General features: G+C 33.1%; 1 protein-coding gene across 1 annotated transcript in view; it reads left to right on the top strand.

Moving 5' to 3' along the window:
- The window catches only part of ZNF804B (zinc finger protein 804B), a 438,846-nt gene that overhangs the window by 330,381 nt on the left and 84,142 nt on the right, over positions 1 to 24,323 (top strand). The window contains exon 2 of the mRNA XM_039878166.1: positions 16,823 to 16,966. Coding sequence (XP_039734100.1) covers positions 16,823 to 16,966 — 144 coding nt within the window. The remainder of the gene's footprint in view (positions 1 to 16,822; positions 16,967 to 24,323) is intronic.

The raw sequence follows: 24,323 nt of genomic DNA, 5'->3' as shown, positions 1-24,323 counted from the left end.
TACTGACATAGAATATCATTTAACTGAAAGAGGATATTTTCCACTTTGCAAATTTCAATCCATCATATTTTTCTCACTAGTGGATTGCAAATATGAAAGTATAGCAGTAAAAATATTGCCTTAATTTCTTTTAGTTATTTATCTTGACCGAGTAGAAATTAAGGGAGCTCAAAATAAATGAACTGACAATAAATAAAAACAAAGTAAAAAATAGGCAAAATAAGCGGCTGTCGCACATTTAAACTGTAATTGTATAATCAGATGTCTTTCATTTTGGCACAAATAATTAAATTCAAGATATTTGGAAGATTTTTGTATGTTATTATATCTTAGGAATGTGTGACAAGTGACATTTAGTGTAATTTCTTCTTGTGCCTTGGGCTTTGTCTACAGTTGTAAAGGGTTATAGAAGTGAGTGAGTATTCATTCATTCTATCCATGAATAAATCGTGAAAACCAGCAAGCCTGAAAAAATCAACCTTCTCTCCCTCAAACTCTTTTCTCACTTTCATATTTTATTGTCAGAAATATTCTATTAGTGACTCTTTTCCCTCAAACATATACTTAAATATTTAAGAAACCTGTTCCCAAAAGGCAAAACTTAAAGGAGCAGCCTTAGAGTTCAAAAGAACCTAGTCTTCTTGACCAAACCCCTCTTTAAGAGGTAGGAAAACTGAGAATGAGGGAAATCATACACATCCAGCTGGTAGTAAAGCTAGATATAGACATGAGGTCTTCCTAGGCAACTATCTCAAAGCAGGACTCACACATCATTTATTGCATTTTCTTCATATGGATGATTTTTTAAAATTATATGTCTAATTTTGGTAAGATAAATGTTTGCTAAACACAGAATTAAAAAAAAACTAAATAGAACCAGTTTTCAAGAATAACAAATAAAATTTACATAAAGCATATAAAATGTTTAAGTACCAAATTATCAAGTGTATTTTATAAAAATAAGTTTTGGAAATTTTGATATTAATATTCATCAATATTTTAATTTTTATTATGAACCTATAAAATATACACATGAACAGTTAATTTTAAGATATAATCCATTGTTGATTAGAAATGATGGTCAGCAGCCATCGTCAAGTGACAATACAGCACAAGAAATTATCTTTTCTAACACAAAATCATCACCTGAATGCTGTTAATGCTTCATGAACACTGATAGCAAAAAATAGCCCACCAAATTATTAAATTTAATTTAACTAGATGCTGAATAACTCATTATTTATTAAGGTTATGCCTACAGGGTATCAATTAACTAGCTCATCAGCCGAACCACTTGTTATCACTACAGTAATATTTTAATCTCTCTGTAATAAGTCATGAAATCTCTTTTAAAACATTATTTGGTTGACATTCACTAGTATTTGCATCATGAACTTAAGCACTCTCTACCACCTCCATAAACCATAAACCAAAGGTATAATATACCACCGGATCAAAAAAGATACATGGAAAAAGAAAACTAATAATTGTCTGAGGACATTATGTAGGGAGTAGAAGAAAAATGCTATAGCCAAATGGCAGGGAGAGAAATCTGGACTGGATGTTTTAGAAGTGCATCTACCAAGCATATTTTCCATTTTAAGTTCTACTCTACTCATGAAAAGGCACCTGGCAACAAAATTATCCTTAACATTTATGCAAAATTATGAAAATAATTTTTATTTTTTAGAATGGGATAAAGAAGAAAGAGCTAAGCTGGAAGAAAATATTTATGCTATTATGTTTGGGGTAATATCTGCCCACATTATTTGCCAACAGTAGGATAATAAAGAATTTGTATTAGGATGAAATAAATTAGAAAGACTAATCATTAATATTTTAACACTGCACATAATTAACATGTACAGTTTAGTCAGTTATGACATATGTATATGTTCACAAAATCATCACTACAATCAAGATAGTTTCACATATTTATCACCACCAAATGTTTCCTAGTGCCCTTTTATAGTTCCTTCCTTCTCCCCTTTCCATCCCTCCTATTCTCCCATTCCTCCTACTTCTCCCTCATCTTAGAATACCACTGGAAAGGACCAAAATGCCCAACAACAGGGGAACAAATAAACAATTGTGACAGAGCCATGCAATAGAACACCAGTCAAGAATAAAACTGAGCAAGTGATATTACACAACATAACTATATTGAGCAAAAAGTCAGACAGAAGAGTACACACAGTATGATTTCATTTATATAAAATTTTAAATGCATACTATTCTATAGTTATAAAAAGTAAAACAATAATATTTAATTAGATTTTTTTGGTAAGGCTATAATTTGTTTAAGAATTCAGCTTTATATCCTTCAGTTCCTAGTGCCCAAACAAAACAATATAAAACAGAAGTAAACACCCTCAGTACCCGGCTATAGCAAGTTTAAGAATTCCTTTAGAGCTAAAACTGGTTCCCATGAATATCTATCTGCATAACAGCTCTTCCATTTCTCTTCCTTTTTTCTTCCACTGGCCGACCACAATCATATTTTGTACCTGTTAAGAGTTTTCACATGTTATCTCCTTTTTGTAACTTCTGCATTATAGTAAAAAGAGGAAAAATGTTTTTAAAATTTTACTTATGAGGAAACAGTAATCTTGGGTCTTAATATACTTGTTACTTGGTTACTCATTGGAATATATATTTAGCTCTTAAGAATACACAGAGGTTCTTGAATTTTCCCCCTTATTATAATAGACAATTTATGCATAGGTTGGCGAAGTTAAATTTAATTTAGTTAAATGGAGACACAAGAAAGTGGAAATTTTCCTACATTTTAATTTTTAGTGTTGAGGAAACATGACCTCATTTCTATGTGAATAAATTGTTCTTCAATTGATTAGCAAATTGAATGCTTAGAAGTTACTAAACCTGTTTTAAAATAATGACATCTTATTGGTGTGTTTCCACATACAGATGTAGTCATAAGACTGATGAATAGAACACTGACTTTAGACTATCCCAGTTTTCTTGAAAATGTTAAATAATGTTCAACAGAAGAATTTACAAATGTCAACAGATATTTAAACCTTTACAAATTCATGTTTAAGTATAATACTAGCTTGATCAACTAATGTGTTGTTTTAAGGCACATAGGTTAAATGGGAATATTTTATAAGAATGCTACACACAAACATATATACACACATAAGTCATCTAAAAAACTTTTTACTTGCTAAACAAAATAATTAGTGTAGGTCTACATAATCTTTCTAGTAAGAACTCATAAAAATTTTGTTATTGTCATTTGATAAAAATAAAATGCATAATGTTCAAACCATTTCAAACCACCTTGAGTTTCTGTACAATAATAATAGCATTTGTAATAATACACTTTTTTTCTTATTTTAATTAAAACATTATAGAATCAATTAGCTCACAATACCATTAGCGAAAAAATACTGTAAATTAGCAGATGTTTTATACTAAATGAGAAATAAAGTGACTTTTAGACTATTTGTCAAAACACCTAAGGAATGTTTTCCATAAATGTAATAAAAGTTAAACATGCCACTGCAGAGTGACAAATAACAACAAATAACAAACATTATTTGTTATTAATCTCTGAAGTAGGTTCCTATATGTTATAAATTGATTAACTTTCAAATCACAGTTTTTTATAGAGTAAGTAGTAGAGATATAACAGTATATTATCCAAAGCTTTTTTTTAATAACAAAAAGTTTTTTTAAAAAATTAGTCCATTTGTATTAGTACCAAAGACAGAAATCCAAAGGACACAGTAGCAAAATTCCAGGTCAGGAAGCTAGCTCAGCTCACCATCTATAGAAGGAAGCAGAGCCTGTTTATAGAAAGGAAAATATATGTTTAATGCAAGAAACATTATTTCTAACAAGTAACTTATCTGGAATATGGTGCCATAGGGAGTTTAGAAATAAGAGTCAGCAATAAAGGACACCAGTGTCCTCACAGGGACATAATTAAGTGTCTGACTGAGGCTTCTGCTTGTTTCTGCATTGAATTTTTTCCCCTTTTAGTTTACAACACAAAGACAGTTCTCATGGGAAGAAAAATTTGTCATCCACATTGTACATCATTCAGTCTGGTACTGCTAACTACATCTCTTCCCCATGGGAAGAAATCCCTTTTATTGGACTTTGTGGGCCCATTCTTTATTTACTTACAGTGTTTGGGTGTCAGTTATGAAAGGCTTGGTTCCCTCTTCCTTACTGGAGCCAGCAGTTTTTAGTGCAGTCCTCAAGGACTCTTCATTCTCCATTCCCACCCCAGACACTTCTTATCTAACCCGCCCAGTATCTGTCTTTACCTGTCACAGTATATCATACTCAAATCTAATGCATGTTTTTGTATTTGCTATTAAACTGTATACAAACAAAATGAATCAAACAAAACCTAGAAAATGTAAACAAAGTGACAAAACAAATAGCAATATTAGCCTGGTACTATTCCAAGTATTTCATTTGATTTGTTTCCATAATCAGTACAATGGCCCTAGGAGTTACTTTTAGCACACTCTCCTGTTTTACAAATGAAGACACAGATACAGATGGAGTTGCTGAGTGCCCCACACTCATGAGGAATAGAGCATTGACTTAAGGTCAGGATGTCTTGTCTGATCCAGAGTTACAATCCTATATATATATATATATATATCTGCTGTGTGGTGCCTGGAAAAACTGTTAGGTGCTTTTTACATTTGAACTTATTTAATCATTACAGTTATCTTGTGAGAGTGACATTATCATTTTCATTTTACAGAAATTAAACGATGCCCTAAAGTCCATGTAGTTTGCAAGGAGTTGAGCCGGGTTTCAGAATCTTACCACCATTTCTGTGCTTCCTAAATGTTCTTATTCTTTATTACATGTAAAATGCGTCTATATTTTCTTTCTCTTTTTTCTCCGTGAGCTAACTACACATTCTTTTAGTAAAAGGACAATACCTTCTGAGTCTTAAACAACTCCTATAGAAACTGACATAACAATAGCAACACAGTAAAAACAATACATATTTATTTCCAATCTTTGAAATCCTTTCTTTGTCTGTAAAATATCCCACTAGGATGTTAAATTTACTGCAAAACACATGGACTCTTGAAAAATATCCCATGACGAAGGCTTTCCAATTGAGGAACACTGATCTGATTTTGGTCAGTCCCAGAGAATGTCAAGGTCAAGATGATTCAGATGAAATATAGGTATTGTTGAGTTTCCTATACTTTCAAGTTTTCACAAATAAATTTCAAACCATGGACTATCCTGAAAGAGATATATTTCTCATCCCCTCACAAATAGCCTTTGGCTAAAAAATTAGTGAGGACTGAGAAAAATATTTATCATTTATCTCTTCTCTCCTCTCCAACAAAGACTTTTCAATGCCTATAGCCTGATTGTTTTTCTCCTCATTAGTCTTCTGTTCTACTCCTCCACAAAATAAATATGAATCCTTCTATTTACCCCAGGTGTCTCTTTTCTCTTTCTATTTCCATATCTCTGTCCATATTCTCCAATAGTTTCCCCCCACACACCTTTTTTTTAGTTCCTTGCTATTCCTCTCTAGATGGACATCCAAAGTGAAGCCTTTGTGATGTTCGGGCAGGCAGTAAATGAAGAGGGGTGCTCCTATCTAAGCTTTTGCTACTGTTCCTAGAGAACGCCTCATGGTATTTATTTAGAAGTTTAAGGGCATCATTTCTCATCAATGAAGGTTTTCTTTTCTTTTTACACTACAGAGGAGACTTTTTTTTTTCTTTCTACTGAATTGGGTGTAAATGACCCCTGCCATCACTGGCTTGTCCAGAATGGAGATTTGCTGATAAGTAGCCACTAATGAGGATCCAGATTCCAACAGAGAGTTCCAACAGGGTATTTAAGCAGAGAGCAGACAGTCAGGGTTTTCCATGGCATAAAGGATGGAGGCAAAGATTCTACAGGAATCAATTTTTAAAATCACTTACTTGTGCTTAGGCCATTCAAAGTGAACTCAGACTTTGTGTAAAGACACTGACACAAGAAGCAGAAAGTCCAAGAGAGATGTCCTGGGAACATACTCACAAAGAATGTACTGAGGAACATGGTCAGGATCATGATTTCACCTTAGCTTCTGGTCAGAAATAATACCAGCTGTCATAGAAGAGGAAATGGGAAATAGGAATCATGTGTTCTCTAAAGTTTGTATGGCTTTTTGTTTATTAGGATATAGAGTAAAATCTGTAGTTATTCTCATTACCAAATGTAGGTTCATTCATTCTCAACAATACTTTATGTCACCTTCTTAAAGCCCAGAATTAATGAGCCGTTCAAGTGTCGTTCATTTTTTATAGATAAGGGTCAAGTCCAAGTCTACTAATTTAGACCCATTATAAAATTTTATCTTAATAGGCTTATTCCGCTTAACTATGTAGGCACATTACAGAGCAGCATGGCTATTTCCCTTCTCTGAACACACAAGTACTTTAAGTTCACACCATATGATTATATATCCCTTTCTGTTGTTGGCACTTGCTATTTGTGAATTAATCCTATCCCTGCTGGTGGTCTGAGAGTTTCCTGAGAATAGGAATTGTGCATTATCTTATCTTGCACAGCAGAGTAACAGAGTTACTAATCCAAACCTTCATAATGCAACTAAATCCCTATCCTACACAAAACTCCTTCAAAGGCAGCATAACAAATAAAGGTCTTAGATATGAATTCTTTTATCTTTCGCTTTTTTCCTGTCTTTCATCCCTGATATCCATCCAATATCAGAAAACAAAAAGGCAGCTTCCTCCTTTCTAAAGCCTGTCTTTAGTTCTGGCTAAATGCAATTCTCAATCCACTATATCTAAAACGAATAATCTGTGGACTTGCAAAGCTCTAAATGCTTTTTTTGAAGCTTAGGGAACTAAAGGGAAGAGGAGGTCCTGTACTGAGAGTGATTCTGTTTCCTTTTATAGAAGATGGTTTGAAACTGAAATTTTTCCATTTCTGGCATTCCAAGGGTATGAATATACTTTCTAATTATGCAGTTAAAGAGATTCTGATTGGATGACTTAAGAAAGAATATCTATCTATCTATCTATCTATACCTATATCATCTATATCTATATCAGCTTAAAGTCTCCAGATATTCATTTATACACCTTAAGTGTTAGAGATGCAAAAATCTAGTAGTCCCTTAGATCAACCTTCTTTTCTACATGAGGAAATAGACTTTGTAGAATTACTTGTCCTACCATTGGTCTCAAAGTTTGGAGTCAAGGACTTGAGTTCTCATCCCAGATCATCTTCTTATCCTACATCGATCTTAGTAAACCAAATAACTGTATTATTGGTATTTTTAATCTAGAAAAGAAATTCTGAAGTCTCTTAGAATTACATGCCTGTACGATGATTCTAACTTTCCTATTCCACTTATTTTGCAGTGAGCGCACAACTTCTGTTCTATTGTAGCTAGTTCTCTTTTTAGACTAGCTCTATACACTGCATATACACACACACATACACACAAACACACACAGTAGAGTAGAGCACAGTTCTATGGCTTATTGAGTTAGTATTAACAATATGTGTGGATCCTCCAACTGCTCAAGCAGCTATGCAAAGCTGTTTCAACTGTAGACCCCTTGCCACAATCTGGGTGCAATGCTATTAGTACAGTCATTACAACACATAGTAACTTTGGCCCAAGTTTCCAGCTAATCAGCCTTTCTGAATTCAGTTGACAAATATTTTTAATTTGTTTTCAATATATCAAGTACATATCCATAAAACATGTACAGATTTTCTTTTTGATGGAATCTGAAGTCACTGACAGAAGTTTTGCAAAGCTCTGAGAATAATAATTAATAGGCAAAATGTAAGTGATATATTTCTTCTAAGTTATAGGACAACAGAGCCACTCTAGCCCATGTGAATGCTTGTCTCTCAAAGTAAACTACCTTATTGATAGATTTCTCTTACGTGACACATTTTTCCAGATTGAAGTTAATATTTAAAGATTCGAGACACAGAGTTTCTATATAGCATACTTCTTTCACAATTGCTGATTTTCTATAAGTTTGAAAGTAAATTACCTATTAGAATTTCAACATATAAAAGCCTGGAACAGCCAGTTTGAAATAATGTAGTGCCCTTGTGAGCACAATCACTTTTTAAACATCTCTGGTTATAGAACAAGTAAACCAAATGCAGCAGATTTTTTATCAGGCATAGCAGACTTTCAGGAGAACAGAAAGAATGGCCTTGGAGTTTTGGCATATATATGATTTGCTCGTCTTTTTTAAAAAAGAAAGCCTTTGGCTTTATACTATTTTAAAACATCACTTTAGGAGTTTCCAGGTCCATTTTAAGCACATGTAGAATATAAACATGGTTTTATAGAACTGCAGATTAGTACCAGAACAAACTGAGAAGGCTTAAGAATGAGAATTTACTTGACAATCACCTGAATCTATGAAGGGAACATATTTGCAGTCAATTCTTGAACAAAGGTGAAGCAATGTTTAGGTCAGCATCTCTTCATGATCATTTCTCCCCTGGACAGCTGTTACAAATGTTGAATTAATCAAGCAGATGTCACTAGCAACTTTCTAGAAAACTTAGTTATCTGACATTTTTCATTGATTTCTCTTATATTATAAAATGAAATGTCAGATACTATTAATTACATTTTTACAATAAATAGTTATGGCAGGAGTAATGGCTAAATGAAAGTACTTCCTGTCTAATACACAATGGATGTATTCATTTAAATGTATTCAATTTAGATGAATGAAATGTGTCTATATTTATTACAGTTATACATATTTGTGGGCTGAACTGATGGAGTGGTAATTACTACCTTTGTAAATAGGACAGTATTATCAGTCTGGAAGAAGATAACAAATTTTTTTTTATCATATTTTATATACCCACACGATAGATGCATTTCAAAATCTTTCTTTCAAATATAGAAATTTTACCCTTGAATTTCCAGTGGATCTAATGATTGCAAATATGATCTGTCAGTAGTTCTGCTTTTCTTGAAGGATGCTGAGGGTTGCTCTCTGTCTCATGGGAAGTGACAGAGGGTAACTGAGCATCTCAAGATCTTTCCATACAAAGGAGCTCTCATTTGTCATTTGACATGCTCGAGCTCAGCTGTATGCATTACATAATATGGATTAGATTGCTCTTACACCATCTATTGCTTTTCTTTGAGTTCAACAAAGGTAGGACTATTAAAATGTAACTTAGTTGACACTTTTTTTTCTGAATAATAGACTATTTTAAGAGCAGTTTTGAGTTTATAGGAAAATTGGACAGGAAGTACAGAGAGTTCTCATATATTCTTCCCAACTCTTATGCATAGCTTTCTTAATTATTAACATTTTGAATTAATGTGATGGGTAAGGATGTTCATTGGTGAACCAATATTGATATATTATTACTAGTTAAAGTCTGTAGTTTACATTAAGGTTCACACTTTGAGTTGTACAATTGTATAGGTTTTCACACCAGCATATCTATTTTAGGCTTTCCAATTCTCTCCCCTTTACCACTAACCAGCAAAAAGTCAGAATGAAATCAAATGTATTCATTTCTTCACTGATTGCATTTATTCATTCATGCATTCATTAATGGGTGTTTGCTAGGTGTGAAATCTAGAACAAGGACTATAATTTAATGGATTCAACCACTTCCCTGACCCTGAGTAAATTTAGATATCTTCTCATGCCCTCTCTTTTTCTTTCATCGAGGATATTGCATGGTTTTACTTGTGAGGGCTGGGATGTTCTCTATTAGAGATTGGTAGTCCTTGCATCTCAATGAGCTAATACTATATTGTGTCCAGCAAGGCTCATTGCTTTATGTGGGTTTTACTGTTTCATTGATTGTTAAAGAAAAAACTGCAAACCAATCCATGACAAGTTTAAAACTTGTGCAATGCGGTATCTGTATCTGATCAATAAGCAATCTGGAACCAACTGTCCCTTTTTTCCTTCATGACAGACAAGCATAATTAGCAGTAATGCAATAGCTGCTGTGATGATCATCATCAAGTGCACCTGAGACTATCTTATACACTTTCCAAAGTGTTTTTTTTTTTTTCTGGTGGAAGACCTATATATTAATTTATGCTGAGAAAACTAAAGTTGATGGTATAGAATACTGTTGAACAGTGGTTCTAATGGAAATGCATGTGTTTTCAAAAATACAGATGCAGCCAAATTAGGAAGTTTTTCCAAAATAAGCAGTTATACAAGCAAATTTTAAATACTGAATTGCTTCCTGAACAGAAATGCAATCATCACTCCGGCAGCTTGCCAGTAAATCAGAAATTTGTCATTCTTTTCAAATTGGAATTGATGCTGAGCTGTCCTCAAAGAATACCACCAGAGAAACATTTACATATTTAATGTGCTTGTATTTATCTTTTAATCTGGGCAGCTTGAATAAATCATTAATAAGAGGGGAAAACCTCTTTTTCAATTCCAGGAAGTGGCGGACATCACACCTATCTGGCCATTGATGGCAAGGTCTAACTTTGGTCATATTCTATTCCACATCTAGGAAACCAATACTGATTCTCAATGAATTATTAGGAAAATAAGTGACTGTGGTAAAATGAGAAGAGCATTGTAAATCAAGAATTTATATTCTGATTGTTAATCTGTGTGCAGTTCACCCTCTATTACTTTAAGATAATTCTTCAATGAACTCTTTAGACTTCAAGAGATACATTAAAAAAAGATATATTAAAAGTCTAAAAGTTTTATGATAAGCCTTAACATTGCCAGAGTAAACCAACCTATCTATTATGTAGCAGGAAAGACATTCTCTGCTTTTTTATAAATTTCAAATTCCAAGAAATCTTTATTGAGTTTCTTCTAAATAAGAAGTACATACTAGATGCTATAGAATGCAAAACCATTCTTTTTATAAAAGCAGACAGTCACATCTTTAGGAAAATTAATGTTAGTAATATTAATTTAAATTAAGCCCCTATGATGCTCTCTTAACTATGTGTGGAATTTCTAAATAGTATGAAAATTAAAAAAAATTGTGAGATAAAAACATCTGAAGTCCTAATTATGTAAACCAAATTTGAATTTAATAGCAGGTTATAGTGCTTTCATATGAGATGGTGGGCTGAAGATGCTATTGACTTCTCTCCATTATTCAAACTTTCATTGGATAACGATCATTGCATTGTAGACTCATGGGAGAATGACATTATTTTAAAATAATTTTTTACTATCACATACATATAATGATACACACACAATATTCAAACATCAAGTACCTGCTTTTTTCTTTGTACTGTACTAAGTGCCTCTATAAAAATTATTGTATACTCAGAACAATCCTGCAAGTTACTCATTATTGCCCTTAACTTACATTAAGATAACTGAAACCTTGAAAGTTTAAACTGCTCTAAGATAAAGGCTGAGATTTAGGCTAGTCAGTCTTCAAAGACTAATTTTTTCCCCTGCCATAAAAATAAATAAATAAATAAACAAACAAATAAATAAATAAATAAATAAACCCTCTAAAAAGAGTTTTCCCCACTCACAATCTCTTCTAGATATACAGTAAGACAATGGGAACCAAAAGAGTTTTCTGAATCAGTGACAGCCACTTGATATCAAAGGTGGGGGAAAACATACTTTCTGAAGTAGGATTTTATTTGGGGCCAATATACTAGAACAGTTTAGAGAACATTAAAATTCTTAAAGCCATCTCTTACACATAACTGTAAAAGGTCAAATGTGAGATTTCAAGCAAAGAATATGAATTCAATCCTCAAAGCTCAGAGCTGGTATTACCATCAAGGAGATATGAAGAACAGCAATTGATTTTTTTCTCTTTCTTTTTAACACTCAGGACACATAGTCACAAGCAGTAGAAACAGAACTATCACCTTGTATTTTCCTAGTGCCCATCTCTCAGCTTCAAGGGCTTTATAGATTTTTAAAAATTATAATTAGTCCTCTAACTCTCTCTGGGAGCTAGGGTTTCTATATCATCCTAAATCTACATAAAAGTTAGCGGAGACAGTTCAGAGTTATGTGACATCTGGATAAAGGCTAAGTAATTGGGGCAGCTGTGAACATGGTGATTAACAGCTTCCGAAGTCAGGCAGATCTGAGTCTAAATCCAGTCTCTACTCTTCAACATCAAGAGAGTTTCTAAATGTGTTTGTGCCTTGCCTTCCATATCTTTGTATGGGATAATAATAAATAATAACTCATAAGAGTATTGTGAAGATTAAGGGAGTTAAGATGTATGGAGTGCTTGGCAGATTTCTGGTTTATAATGAGAGTTCAGTGGATATTAGTACAGAAGCATCATCTTAATAATAAAAATAATTTGGTAGCAAACATCCATATTTCTAATTAAATGCATTACTCTAGTCAGAATGCTTGCCATTTTACAGACACACCTATTCATGAATGTAAAATTCTTGGTGTGAAAAAATACATTTTCTCTTCTGGCAACCAAAATATTAATTATGAAAAGTAATTAATTACTACAAAATTCTTACTGAACTGCAACGTAAAATGCCTACTGGTAATACCTAATGTTTTTTAAATGACTCTTGTTAAGATAACTGTCATGTTAAATTTATAATTCTTTTTCAACCTTTCAATGAATCATTGAGAATGGTTAACAAGTTTTCTTTTTTTCATAAATGTTATTTTTCTCTGTTAAATGAGATTCGAAAGCCTCCTCTTCATAGGCAGTGAGAAGAGAAATTTATATAACTAGCAAATTTTGTATGCCTATTGTATTATTGTGAACTTTATTGACTTTATTTTTAAATTTACTGATATTGAGAATAGGTGGATATTTTTACTCCTTCCATAATTATTCCATATCTCTAAATATATTTAAAGACTGTGTAATTATTTTAGAGAGTAAATATCACCTTAGTTTGCCTTTAAGGTTTTTTGAAATTCTGAGTGCTTACAGGGTACCCAGTCAATGCTACGGGTGAAACAGAAAAAAAAAACTAACTTTTTCTTCCAATTATTTTATTAAAATTATTTTATTTTTTATTGAGATAACATTGGCTTCTAATATATTAGAAGTTTCAAATGTGCAGCATTATAATTTGACATCCGAATATATTATATTGTGCTCATCACCAAAATTCTAATTTCCATCTATCACAATACATTTGACCCCTGTGACCCATTTTTCCCTCCCACCACCCCACCACCCCTCTGGTAAACACCGATCTGTTGTCTGCCTTTATGAGTTTTGTTAGCTTTTTTGTTGTTCATCTGTTTTTTTTTTTTTTTTTTTGTGGAATGTAAAAAACAATTATTCTTACCTAGTATAAACTAGGTAAACTCTATAGTAACTTGTGATTATCACTCTATCATAATTTACAGTGTTCATCTCTTTACATGTAATTATCCCATACTAGACTGTAAAATTCTGAAGGGAAGACCCAGTAAGAAATTGACATTTAGAAGTTGCTTAACAGGAGATTTTTGAATGCATGAATGCTTAATGGTTAATTGGATAAATGTATGGTTATGGTTGAATAGATGGTTGGGTGGATGAGGCAGCATAATACAGTGGAGAGTGTGTCCCTGCTTTACCATTGCCTAATTTTATACAAGTCATGATATTACTAAACATCATTTGTCTCTTCTGCTAAACAGTAGCTTTAAACTGCATAATACCTCTCTTACTAGTCTGAGATCTTACCCTCCAGCCTCTGGAACATATGGCTAGACCAACTCAGCTCCATTTTCATAGATATTCCAATTTCATACTGGAGAACAGGCCTACCTCTCACTGAGTAATATTACGGACCATTTGGGTCACAGTTCTTTTACTCAGCTTTAGCTCTAATCTCAGTTTTCAAGTTTTGCAAAGATTTTAAATACTCATTTATTTTTCTCTTCCTCTATAATTCCTCTGCCCCTACCCAACTCTTGGCTATATTGTTCTCTGCCTGAGATTTCTACCACCAGGTCTCAGCTTTCCCTTTTTTCATCCCCAGTCATATGCCGTTGGGTTTATGGTCTTACTTCTGGCTTTGCTGGATACACTGGATTTTGAACTCTATGTGTTTTAATAATGACATTTATATCTCACTTATGCATGCTTCTTCTCCTAATAAAGGGACTAGGATACACCCTGGGGGATATCATTAATCCTTAAAAGGAAGAGAAATAGGTATATCAGCACCATTTCCTTTCAAGAAATGGGATACGTAATTTAGTCTGATAACTTTGTAAAATGTGAACATTCACAGGAAATGGTATGTGACTAAAATGTTGGTAAAATTCTAATTATAACTATATTATTTTTTCATTGAAAATCATGTAATATTATAGTTAAAGGATGGTTTAGAGATAAAACATGTTTAGATGAAGATACCAGGTAATCGGAGAAGCTTCAATCCTAGCCATTGAGTTATTGTCATAAAATTCTCTACATAATCTGGAATAATGTGAAAATACATTTTAATCACATGTTCATCCTGTATTCTCAGTTGCCACCCACATCACAATCAGTTAATAAAGCTGAGGCATTTTTAATTACTGAGGCAGAGTTGCTCAATATCTAAGGCATATGGTGAGTTTTCTAAGGCTATTCCAGTGTCATAGTAAAGTAAGAAGAACCATGGTTAAACCAAAATAGTCCCTAGTTCCAATCCTGTTCCTGAAATTATACTAAAAAGGGCATGAAAAAATCTTAGCGAGAATGACTGAATAAGAAATAATGATTTCCCCTGATTCTAAGCCAACTAAATCAAGAGATTTAGCTCTACCTCAATTATAGTCCAGCCTCAATTCTCAACAGTGACTACATTAGGAGGCCATTATCCCAGTTCTTAGAGTAATTGAGACTTTTTCTGAAATCAGAATCCATATTCTCATCACTGGATACATCCTTTTCAATAGCTTTTATATCTCCCATTAACCTTGAATGTCTTCAAATTTCTACTTTAACTCTCTTAGGCAATCCAGATATTTGGTCTACTTTTGCTGCTTGGTAATGATACTCATGTTTTTCCTGTCATTTGCCATGCATGTTAGCTCTTATATTTGGGCTTTAATAATTATTTTCCTATGTCTAAATTTAGTAATTGCTCCATCGCTTCACCCAACCCTGTAAGGATGTGCCTGAATTGTTTGTGTTTGTTTTCTTGTCTAGGCAGTGATGCCCCTATGATTTAGGTTCATGGTCTGATTTCTTTTTATAGAGGGTTAGTCATTTTAGAAAAACAAAGCTAAAACCCATCCTGTATTTTGTTCATCCATTTTTTATGCATATTTATTTGATATCATCTATGTGCCAATCATTCTTTTATTTAGGCACTGGGATAATAGAGAAGAACTTGCAGAATGGTAGGAGCCATGAAAGCTACCATCAACTGTTAATTTATGTAATGCATATTAAGTAGATACCAATTCTGGGCTAAACATTATGTTGGTGTTGTAGAGACAAAAATGAATAACACAGTCCCTGCCTTCAAAGGATTTATGGGAGCAATAGACATGAAAACAGACAATTTAACATCATGAGACATGTCTAGTAATAGAATTTAAAAGGGTAATTTGGGAGCATGAATTGATACAAGATGATACTGATGAAGTAGGAAGGAGCTTGTGTGGTATATTAATAGGATTGGCCTTAAAAGTAGATGGTAAAGTACAGTTGTTTATTACCATGGGAGTGAGGCATAAGTTATCTGAATTTGAATCTCCTCTCACTAATTCAGTGACTATGAGTGTGTGATCTAAGTATTGGCTGAAATATCTGTAAAATGTAGATTTACACAGAACTTATTTTTGTAGGGTTGTTGTGAGGAATAAGTGAGATAATTCACATACTTAGCCCAATAGCTGGCACATATTTATGCTCAATAGTATTCATTACTATTATTCTCTAGGCAATGAGAAAATTCAAGAAGATTTTAAGCAGAGGAACAAAGTGACCAAAGTACTTTTTGAGATAAAGCATGGTCAAATTGTAAGGGTAATAGTCTTGAAAAATATGTGATAAACTCATTGGTTATATCTGTGAGGAACTGATGCTTATGGGAGAAACTTAGACTGGAGTTAGGGATTATGGATAAATAGGGCTGTAGCTATAGTGTGAGTGGGGAGATCTCCCAGGGAGAATGTGTTGAGTGGATAATCAGTTGGGTGAAGATGAACTTTTGTGTCATACAAAAATATAAGAGTTAATATCAACAGAACTGTCCATGAAGGAGACAAAGTAGAAATGATCATAGATGTGTTTGGTAATAAGTAACATAATGGAGGCTTTCTCCTTCCAGAATAGTCATGGAAAAAACTTCCAAAGAGTGCAAAGAGCTGGTTTGGGAAAGAAGTACAAACTTACCAATTTAACAAGGTAGCAAATGCATTATGTGCAGAGAATAGCAAGTCTCAACACTGATGATCTCAGTGAGACTAAAATACATGACATGCAGTGAATGATATAAAACAATGTAATTAATGTTTCAACAAAATATTGTAGTAGAGAGGGCTTGTAATGTTTGAGATGGGTCATTTGGATAGGCAGAGGAAATGGTACTGAGATTTCCAGTTAGGTGAGTCAACAGAACCACAAGCCGGAAATGGGCAATAAGAAGGATGAATAATGACCAGATTGCAGCTTAGGGCTTCTTCGAGATAGTTTATTGTGTATTTATTGATAACTTAGAGATAAGGCTGAGCTGAAAGTTACTTCCACAGTGCCATGAATTTTCGAAAAATAATTAGCCTCACCATATTATTTCAGTCACAGTAAAATTATCAACTTGAATAATAAGTTATCTGGTTATGATATTAGAGAGGAATATAACCAACACATTTGCCTTTTTTTTTTAAAGGATTTTCCAGAAAAGGAGAAGTCCACAGCAAAGGCCCTGGAAGATGTAAAGGCAAACTTTTACTGTGAATTATGTGACAAGCAGTATCACAAACACCAGGAATTTGACAATCATATTAATTCTTATGATCATGCTCATAAACAGGTAAGCCAAAGTGGGAAAAATCCTTCATATTCCTGGATTTACACCTTCAGAACAGAATGTATGCATTTGACCTTATTTATTATCATCTAAGATGCTGAGGTAAAACCATTTTGTATCTTTTTTTCCCCTAGAACGTTGTGTTTTCTATTTAAATGTTAGGTGAAATATTTTTTCCTAGAAGTAGCATAAAATGGTAGATGAACTTAGAGATGACTGACATTTGTTTTAGAATTATGTATATGGCAAAAACAGAACCTAGTAAAAATAGTGTCAATTTCAAAACTGCCTAGCTTGTTTGTGCAGAACTAGAACACAGGACCAGTAATAGGACAGAATCTGTTATAGAGTTCTTTCAAGAGTTCCAAGGTGTAGGTATAGGGAATACTAGGTCTTTAGGAAAACAAATCTGAATAAAAGATTATGTTTTCCCAAGAATACTCTCTTAGGAGAGTTAAACTGGTTACTTAATAAATAAACCATTGCAAACAAACAAAAATTTAGAAAGTCAAAGTTTAGGAGGTAATGGGCAGGTGGAAACATTTAATTTCTTTTTCTTGAAAAGATTATATATACATATACTATATATTACATATATAATTATCAGTGTTGTTATTCTACACTTGGATGCTAATATTCTCTATTTTCATCTGTCTTTGAAAGAGGTGGCTATTTTGTTCTCATCCTGTTCGATCTTATCCTTGCTGCATGAGGTATAAAGATATTGGCCATTTAGGAATTAGGAGTGTTAAATACCATTAAGAAAGAAATTCCACAGAGGATTATTGCTAAGGGTATAAGAAGGTGAACACTTCTGATGCCAAAGGGACCAAATATCTTGGAATATATGGGTAAGTCTTATATAATATAGACCTAAAATATTTACTCAGAGTGAACAACAACGAATATTGTGACTAACATCACAAATATTTATTGAGTATATATAAGATATATGGCCTTGGGAGATGCAAGACATAGTTTCTATCTTTAAAGATATGGCATGTGTATATAATTGACTATATTTCACTGATAAGAGCAAGAACCATGGGATATATTGTTTCAGGACTGTGATTCCAAAATTTTAATGTGCATATAGTCATTTTTGAACTTGTTAATAATTCAGATTCCCAGAACTATTCTAATTCAATAGTTCAGAGATTGGGCCTAGGAACATACATTTTTAAATAATATAAAATGTAATTTTTCAAACATATACAAAAATGAACTATGTGGCTATCATCCAACTCTAACAACAATCAATTTTCTTTCATTTACCACTACTCACCACCCTCCCACCACCATCATGCATTATTTTGAAGCGAGTTCCATATATTGTACCATTCCATCTGAAAATGTATCAAGATATATAATGATGCTTAAACAATGCAGTCATTATCACATCTAAAAATTAAGAATCTTAATATTAGTTAGTGTCTTGTTTTCCTAGTTGTCTCATAAGTTATATATGAATTTGGAGCAGTAGAAATCAGGATCCAAAAATATCCATACTTTTGATTAACAAGCCTTTAAGTTTCTTTCAATAAACAGTTGACCCTTGAATATCATGGGTTTAAACTACATAAATCCACTTAATGCAGATTTTTAAAATAGATATATTAGAGAATTTTTTGGAGATTTGCAACAAATTAAAAAACTCACAAATGAACCATGTAGCCTAGAAATATCCAAAAAAATTTTAAAAAAAGATAGATGTGTAATAAGTGCATAAAATATGTATAGATACTAATCTATTTCATCAATTACTACTATAAAATATATACAGATCTATTATAAAAATTTTAAAGTTATCAAAATTTATGCCAAAACACTTACAAACCATACATAATACCACTTACAGTTAAGAGAACTGTAAGCAAATGCAAAGATGTAGTATGAAATCATAACTGCATAAATTAATTGTAATATGTACTGTCTTACTGTAATAAATTTTTAGCCACCTCCTGTTGCTGTTGCAATGAACATAAGTATTTCTAGTATCTGCTTAAAACACCATGCAATGCTAATCATCTCCATTGAGCAGTTTGTCTTTCCAGTAAATTGTGTATCATAGTAAAAGAGTGATCTCTTGCAGTTCTAATGTATTTTTCATTGTGTTTAGTGTAATACCATAAACCTTAAATAACACCGTGGGACCCATACAAAGTTCCCCTAGTGATGCTGGAAATGATCCCAAGAAACAGAGAAAAGTCATGATATTACCTGGAAAATTTGAATAGCTCGATATGTACCATAGGTTGAGGTCTGCACCCACCATTGCAAGATGAATGAATCCAGTGTAAGGAACACTGTAAAAAAAAAAAAAAAAAAGACAATGTGAAGCCATCACAGTAACTACACTAGCAGGCATAAAAACCTTTTTATCTCATATTGAAAATGCAGCTTTTATGTGAGTGCAAGACTGCTATAAGAAAGGCATATCTATAGACTCTAATATGATTCAAGAAAAAGTGAAGTCATTATGTAACAACTTAAAGCAAAAGAAAGGTGAAGGCTCTAAAGCTGGAGAATTTAACGCCAGCAAAGGACGGTTTGATAATTTTAGAAAGAGGTTTGGCTTAAAAAATGTCAAGATAACAGGAGAAGCACATTCGCCGACCAAGAGGCAACAGAGTTCCCAGACACCAGCGAGAAAATCACTGAAGAAAAAAGATATCTGCCTGAACAGGTTTTTAATGCAGACAAAAAGTGCCCTATTCTGGAAAAAAAAAAAAAAATGCCACATAAGACATTTATTAGTAAGGTGGAGAAGCGAGCATTAGGAATGAAGGCAGGAAGAAATAGGCTAACTCTACTGTTTTGTGTGAATGTTGCCAGGTTTACGATCAGGCGTGCCCTTATCTATAATTTCTGAGCTGTGAAGGGAAAAAATAAACTCCAGCTACCAGTCTTTTGGTTGTACAACAAGGAGTCCTGGGCAATGAGAATCATTTTCTGTATTAATTCCATCGATACTTTGTCCTTGAAGTCAGGAAATACCCTTGCCACTAAGTGACTGCCTTTTTATTTTATTATTAATATTTTTTATTAGTTTCAAGTATACAGTACATTGGTTAAATATTTATGTAGTTTATGAAATGATCAAGTGACTGCCTTTTAAAGTTTTTTTTTAATTTTATTAAATCTATTGGGGTAACATTGGTTAATAAAATTATATAGGTTTCAAATATAAAATTCTATAATACATCATCTGTATATTGGATTGTGTGTTCACCACCCAAAGTCAAATTTCCTTCATCACCTGTATTTGACCCCTTTATACTTTTCTACCTCTGCCCCACCTCCCTTCCCCTCTGATAACCACTATACTCTTGTCTGTGTCTATGAGTTTTTGTTTGTCTTGCTTGTTCATTTTTGCTTTTAGTTTTATATCTCACTTATGAGTGAAATCATATGGTTCTTGACTTTTTCCATCTGCCTTATTTTACTTAGCATGATATTCTCAAAATCCATCCAGGTTCTTGCAAATGGCAGTATTTCATCTTTTTATGGCTGAGTAATATTCCATTGTATATGTGTACCACATCTTTTTTTCTCCAATCATCTATCAAAGGACTCTTCAGCTGTTTCCATGTCTTACCAACCATGAATAATGCTGCAGTGAACATAGAGGATATATATATCTTTAAAATAAATGTTTTCAAATTCTTCTGGATACCCAGAAGAGGGATTGTTGGGTCATATGGTAACTCTATTTTTAATTTTTTGAGACGCCTCCACACTGTTTTCCACAGTGGCTGCACCAATTTACATTTCCATCAGCAGTGTATGAGGGTTCCTTTTTTTCCACAACCTTTCTAACACTTGTTATTTCTTGTTTTGTTGATCATAGCCACTCTAACAGGGATTGCAGTTTTGATTTGCATTTTTCTAAAAGATAAGTTGAGCATCTTTTCATATATGTGTTGGCTATTTATATGTCTTCTTGGAAGAAGTGTCTGTTCAGGGATTTGAACTTTAAGTTATTTTGATAGCACAATGCCCCTGACCACCCAGAACCCCATGAGTTCAACACCAAAGTAGTCTGCTTGCCCCAAACATAATGTCTCTAATTCAGCCTCCATATCAATGGATCATAAGGACCTTTAAGGCTTATTACATATGACTCTATTGAAAGGATTGTCAACACTACGAAAGGGAACCCAACAGAGAGAACATCATGAAAGTCTGAAAGGATTACACTGAAGTTGCCATTGTTAAAGAGTAAATTCCTTCTGGAGAAAACTGTGTCCAGATGCTGTGCATGATTTCAGAAAATTTATAACACAGCCAATCAAGGAAATTACAAAAGAGATTATGGATATATAGCAAAAAAGGTGGGGGATGAAGGGTTTCAAGATATGGATCTTGGAGAAATTCAAGATCTAATAGTTACCACATCAGAGGAATTAACAATAAATAACTTGATGGAGAAAAGTGCTTCTGAATCAGTGCCACGTGAAGAAGAAGACATAGCAGAAGCAGTGCCAGATAACAAATTGACAATAGATAATCTGGCAGAAGGATTCCAGTTATTCAAGACTGCTTTCAACTTATTTTATAACATTGACCCTTCTATGATATGGACACTGAAACTAAAGCAAATGGTAGAAAAAGGATTGTACCATATAGAAACATTTTTAGAGAAGTGAAAAAGCAAAAAAGACAAACAGAAATTATGATGATTATGATTTTTTTTTGTAAAGTTACACCAAGCATGCCTGCCTTTCCTAACTCTCTTTCCATCTCATCCACTTCTTTTGCCTGTCACCCCTGAAATAGCAAGACCAACTTCTCCTCTTCCTCTTCCTTCTCAGACTATCAAGATGAAGACAAAGAGGATAAAGACGTTTATGATGATCTACTTCCATTTAATAAATAGTAAATAATCATCATGCCATACAGTTACTAAACTTATCTGTTGTATATGTGTGTGAATGTCTTTGTGTGAAAATCTAATAACTGTACAGCAAGAACTATATGAGATGTTTTTGTGGTATCCTTAGCATCATTGTCTAAGTATTCATCCTGTAGAACATTGTGTGCAAGATTTGTATGGAAGTGTATAGCTTATCCTTACATAGGCATAAGATGAGTGATATTTAGTATAAAATTAATAATGCATCAGTTTTCTTATTGTTTTATAACTCTGCTTTCTCTCTCTCTCTCTCTCTCTCTCTCTTCCCCCTACCCCGCCTCCATTTTGGCTTAGAGAAACTGTATATTAGCCTATCATCACAAGTGCTTTTTAAAAATGTAACAATGTTTCCAATACTATATTAAGAATATGACTGTAACATTGTATGCAATAAAATGTTTTATAATGATCCATTCATTAGTGTACAGGCTTGGCTACTATAAAGCAATAGTATCAATAGCAATAGTACTGGCTACCACCTGGCTACCATGAAGAAGTTGCTGCTTCTTCATTGTCAATGCATTAATGGCCATATCTGTAAATAAATATAAATTTATTTTTCACATTATCTTTTTTTGATGTCTATGTTACTAATATATATAACATTTACAGTGTTTTGTATCATATAAGACCATATTGATGTGGGTACCGACAGATGATTCATCTTATAAACATATGATATAAACTTAAGTTATCAATCAATACATGTAGTACTGTAAATGCATTTGCTCTTCATTATGATTTTCTTAATAATAGTAAAAATACAATATATGCTACATATAACATACAAAGTATGTTAATATGTTATGGATAAGGCCAACAGGGGACTGTTGAGTTTTGGGGGAGTCAAAAGTTATCTGTAGATTTTCTACTGCATGGAGGGTTGGCACTCTTAACTCTGCCTTGTTCAATGGTCAACTGTATATTTAATCTAGAAGGTTCTCATTCCCTCTTTAAATTTTACTCCTTGCAATTTATTTGTTGAAAAAACTGGATTGTTTCACACATTTAACATTTTTCTGAATGCAACCCAGTGTTGTCTTTTCACATTTTCTCTGTCTTCTGTAATTCCTTCAAACTGATCATTATATAGAGAGATCTGATTAAATGCAGGTTCATGTTTTCTATTGGCAATAATATGTTAGAGGGCATATTTTATTATTCTATAAAAAAAATCTGATATCTAGTTGTCTCTTTTATATGACTAAGTTTGGAAAGTGGGTTTGGGTGCTATCAGCTTGATCCATCTATCATTAAGTACCCCAGAAATGTTTTTTCACTAATGGTTTTTGTAGCCATAAATAATCATTTACTTAAATTTGTTATTTCACTTGGAGTTATAAAATGATGATTCTAATTCTCTCATCCTTTTGTCATTTATTAGAATAGATCCATAAAAATAAATTTCCCATAAACATCAGCCCATGTGGATTTTTTAAGTGGTATTTAGGCTACATATTAAGGAAAAAAATTATTCCAAGAATTTAGAGACATAAGTGACCAATAAGTCTCATAAGATAGTGACATTTGCCCATGCTTTAAACATGCATAAGTAGATGGCGACAAGAGGAACACAAGAAGCTAAGGGGAGAAAATGGAAGAGCATGAGGCATCTTTTGAAAACTAGAAAGTATTGGGTTACCAGGGGATAAATTATCCACGCCTGATCTGGTGGCCACATCCTCTCTTGAACTCTGAAACTCTGTCTAATGAAATTCTTTTTTTTTAATGACTTTCTTAAATCTTATTTCCTTTGGCTTTCCAACATGTGGATAAAAAAACCTTTCCTCAATCCTTGTGTTCTATCTATGCATTCATTTCTATTTTTCATTAGGCTTACCAGAATTCCAACATTCCTAGGCATGCGCCTTCATCAAACAATGATTGAATTTCTACTTTGTGTTACTGTTCTAGTTCTGGAATATGGACAAATTAGTCTCTACCTTCAGGGAGCCTATATTCTAACAGAAGATAGAAATGTCAATAAATTTTTCTTTTTATTAAAAATTAAGTTTATTGGGATAACGTTGGTTAATACAATTATATAATTTTCAGGTGTACATAATAATTTGATATCCATATATTCTATTGTGTGATTACCACCTAGAGTCTAATTTCCTTCAGCTACCATATATTTGAACCCCTTTACCCACTTCACCCTACCTCTACCCCCTTATATTTGTACCCCTTTACCCCATCTACTTCTCTCCTCCCCGACTCCCTACCCTCTCGCAACCAATAGTCTATATTCATGTCCATGAGTCTCTGTTTGTCCTTCTCATTTGTTGCTTTTAGGTTTATATCCTACATATAAGTGATATCATGTGATTTTCAACATTCTCTGTCTGGCTTATTTCGCTTAGTATGATTATCTTGAGGTCCATCTATGTTGTTGCAAATGGCAGCATTTCATCTCTTCTTGTGGCTGAGTAATATATATATATA

This window comes from Pteropus medius, unplaced genomic scaffold (genome assembly GCF_902729225.1).
Source record: "Pteropus medius unplaced genomic scaffold, Ma_sr-lr_union100, whole genome shotgun sequence".
In the NCBI taxonomy this organism is placed as follows: domain Eukaryota; kingdom Metazoa; phylum Chordata; class Mammalia; order Chiroptera; family Pteropodidae; genus Pteropus; species Pteropus medius.
The sequence above is the reverse complement of the archived record's forward strand: the minus strand, read 5'-3'. Positions and strand labels throughout refer to the sequence as shown.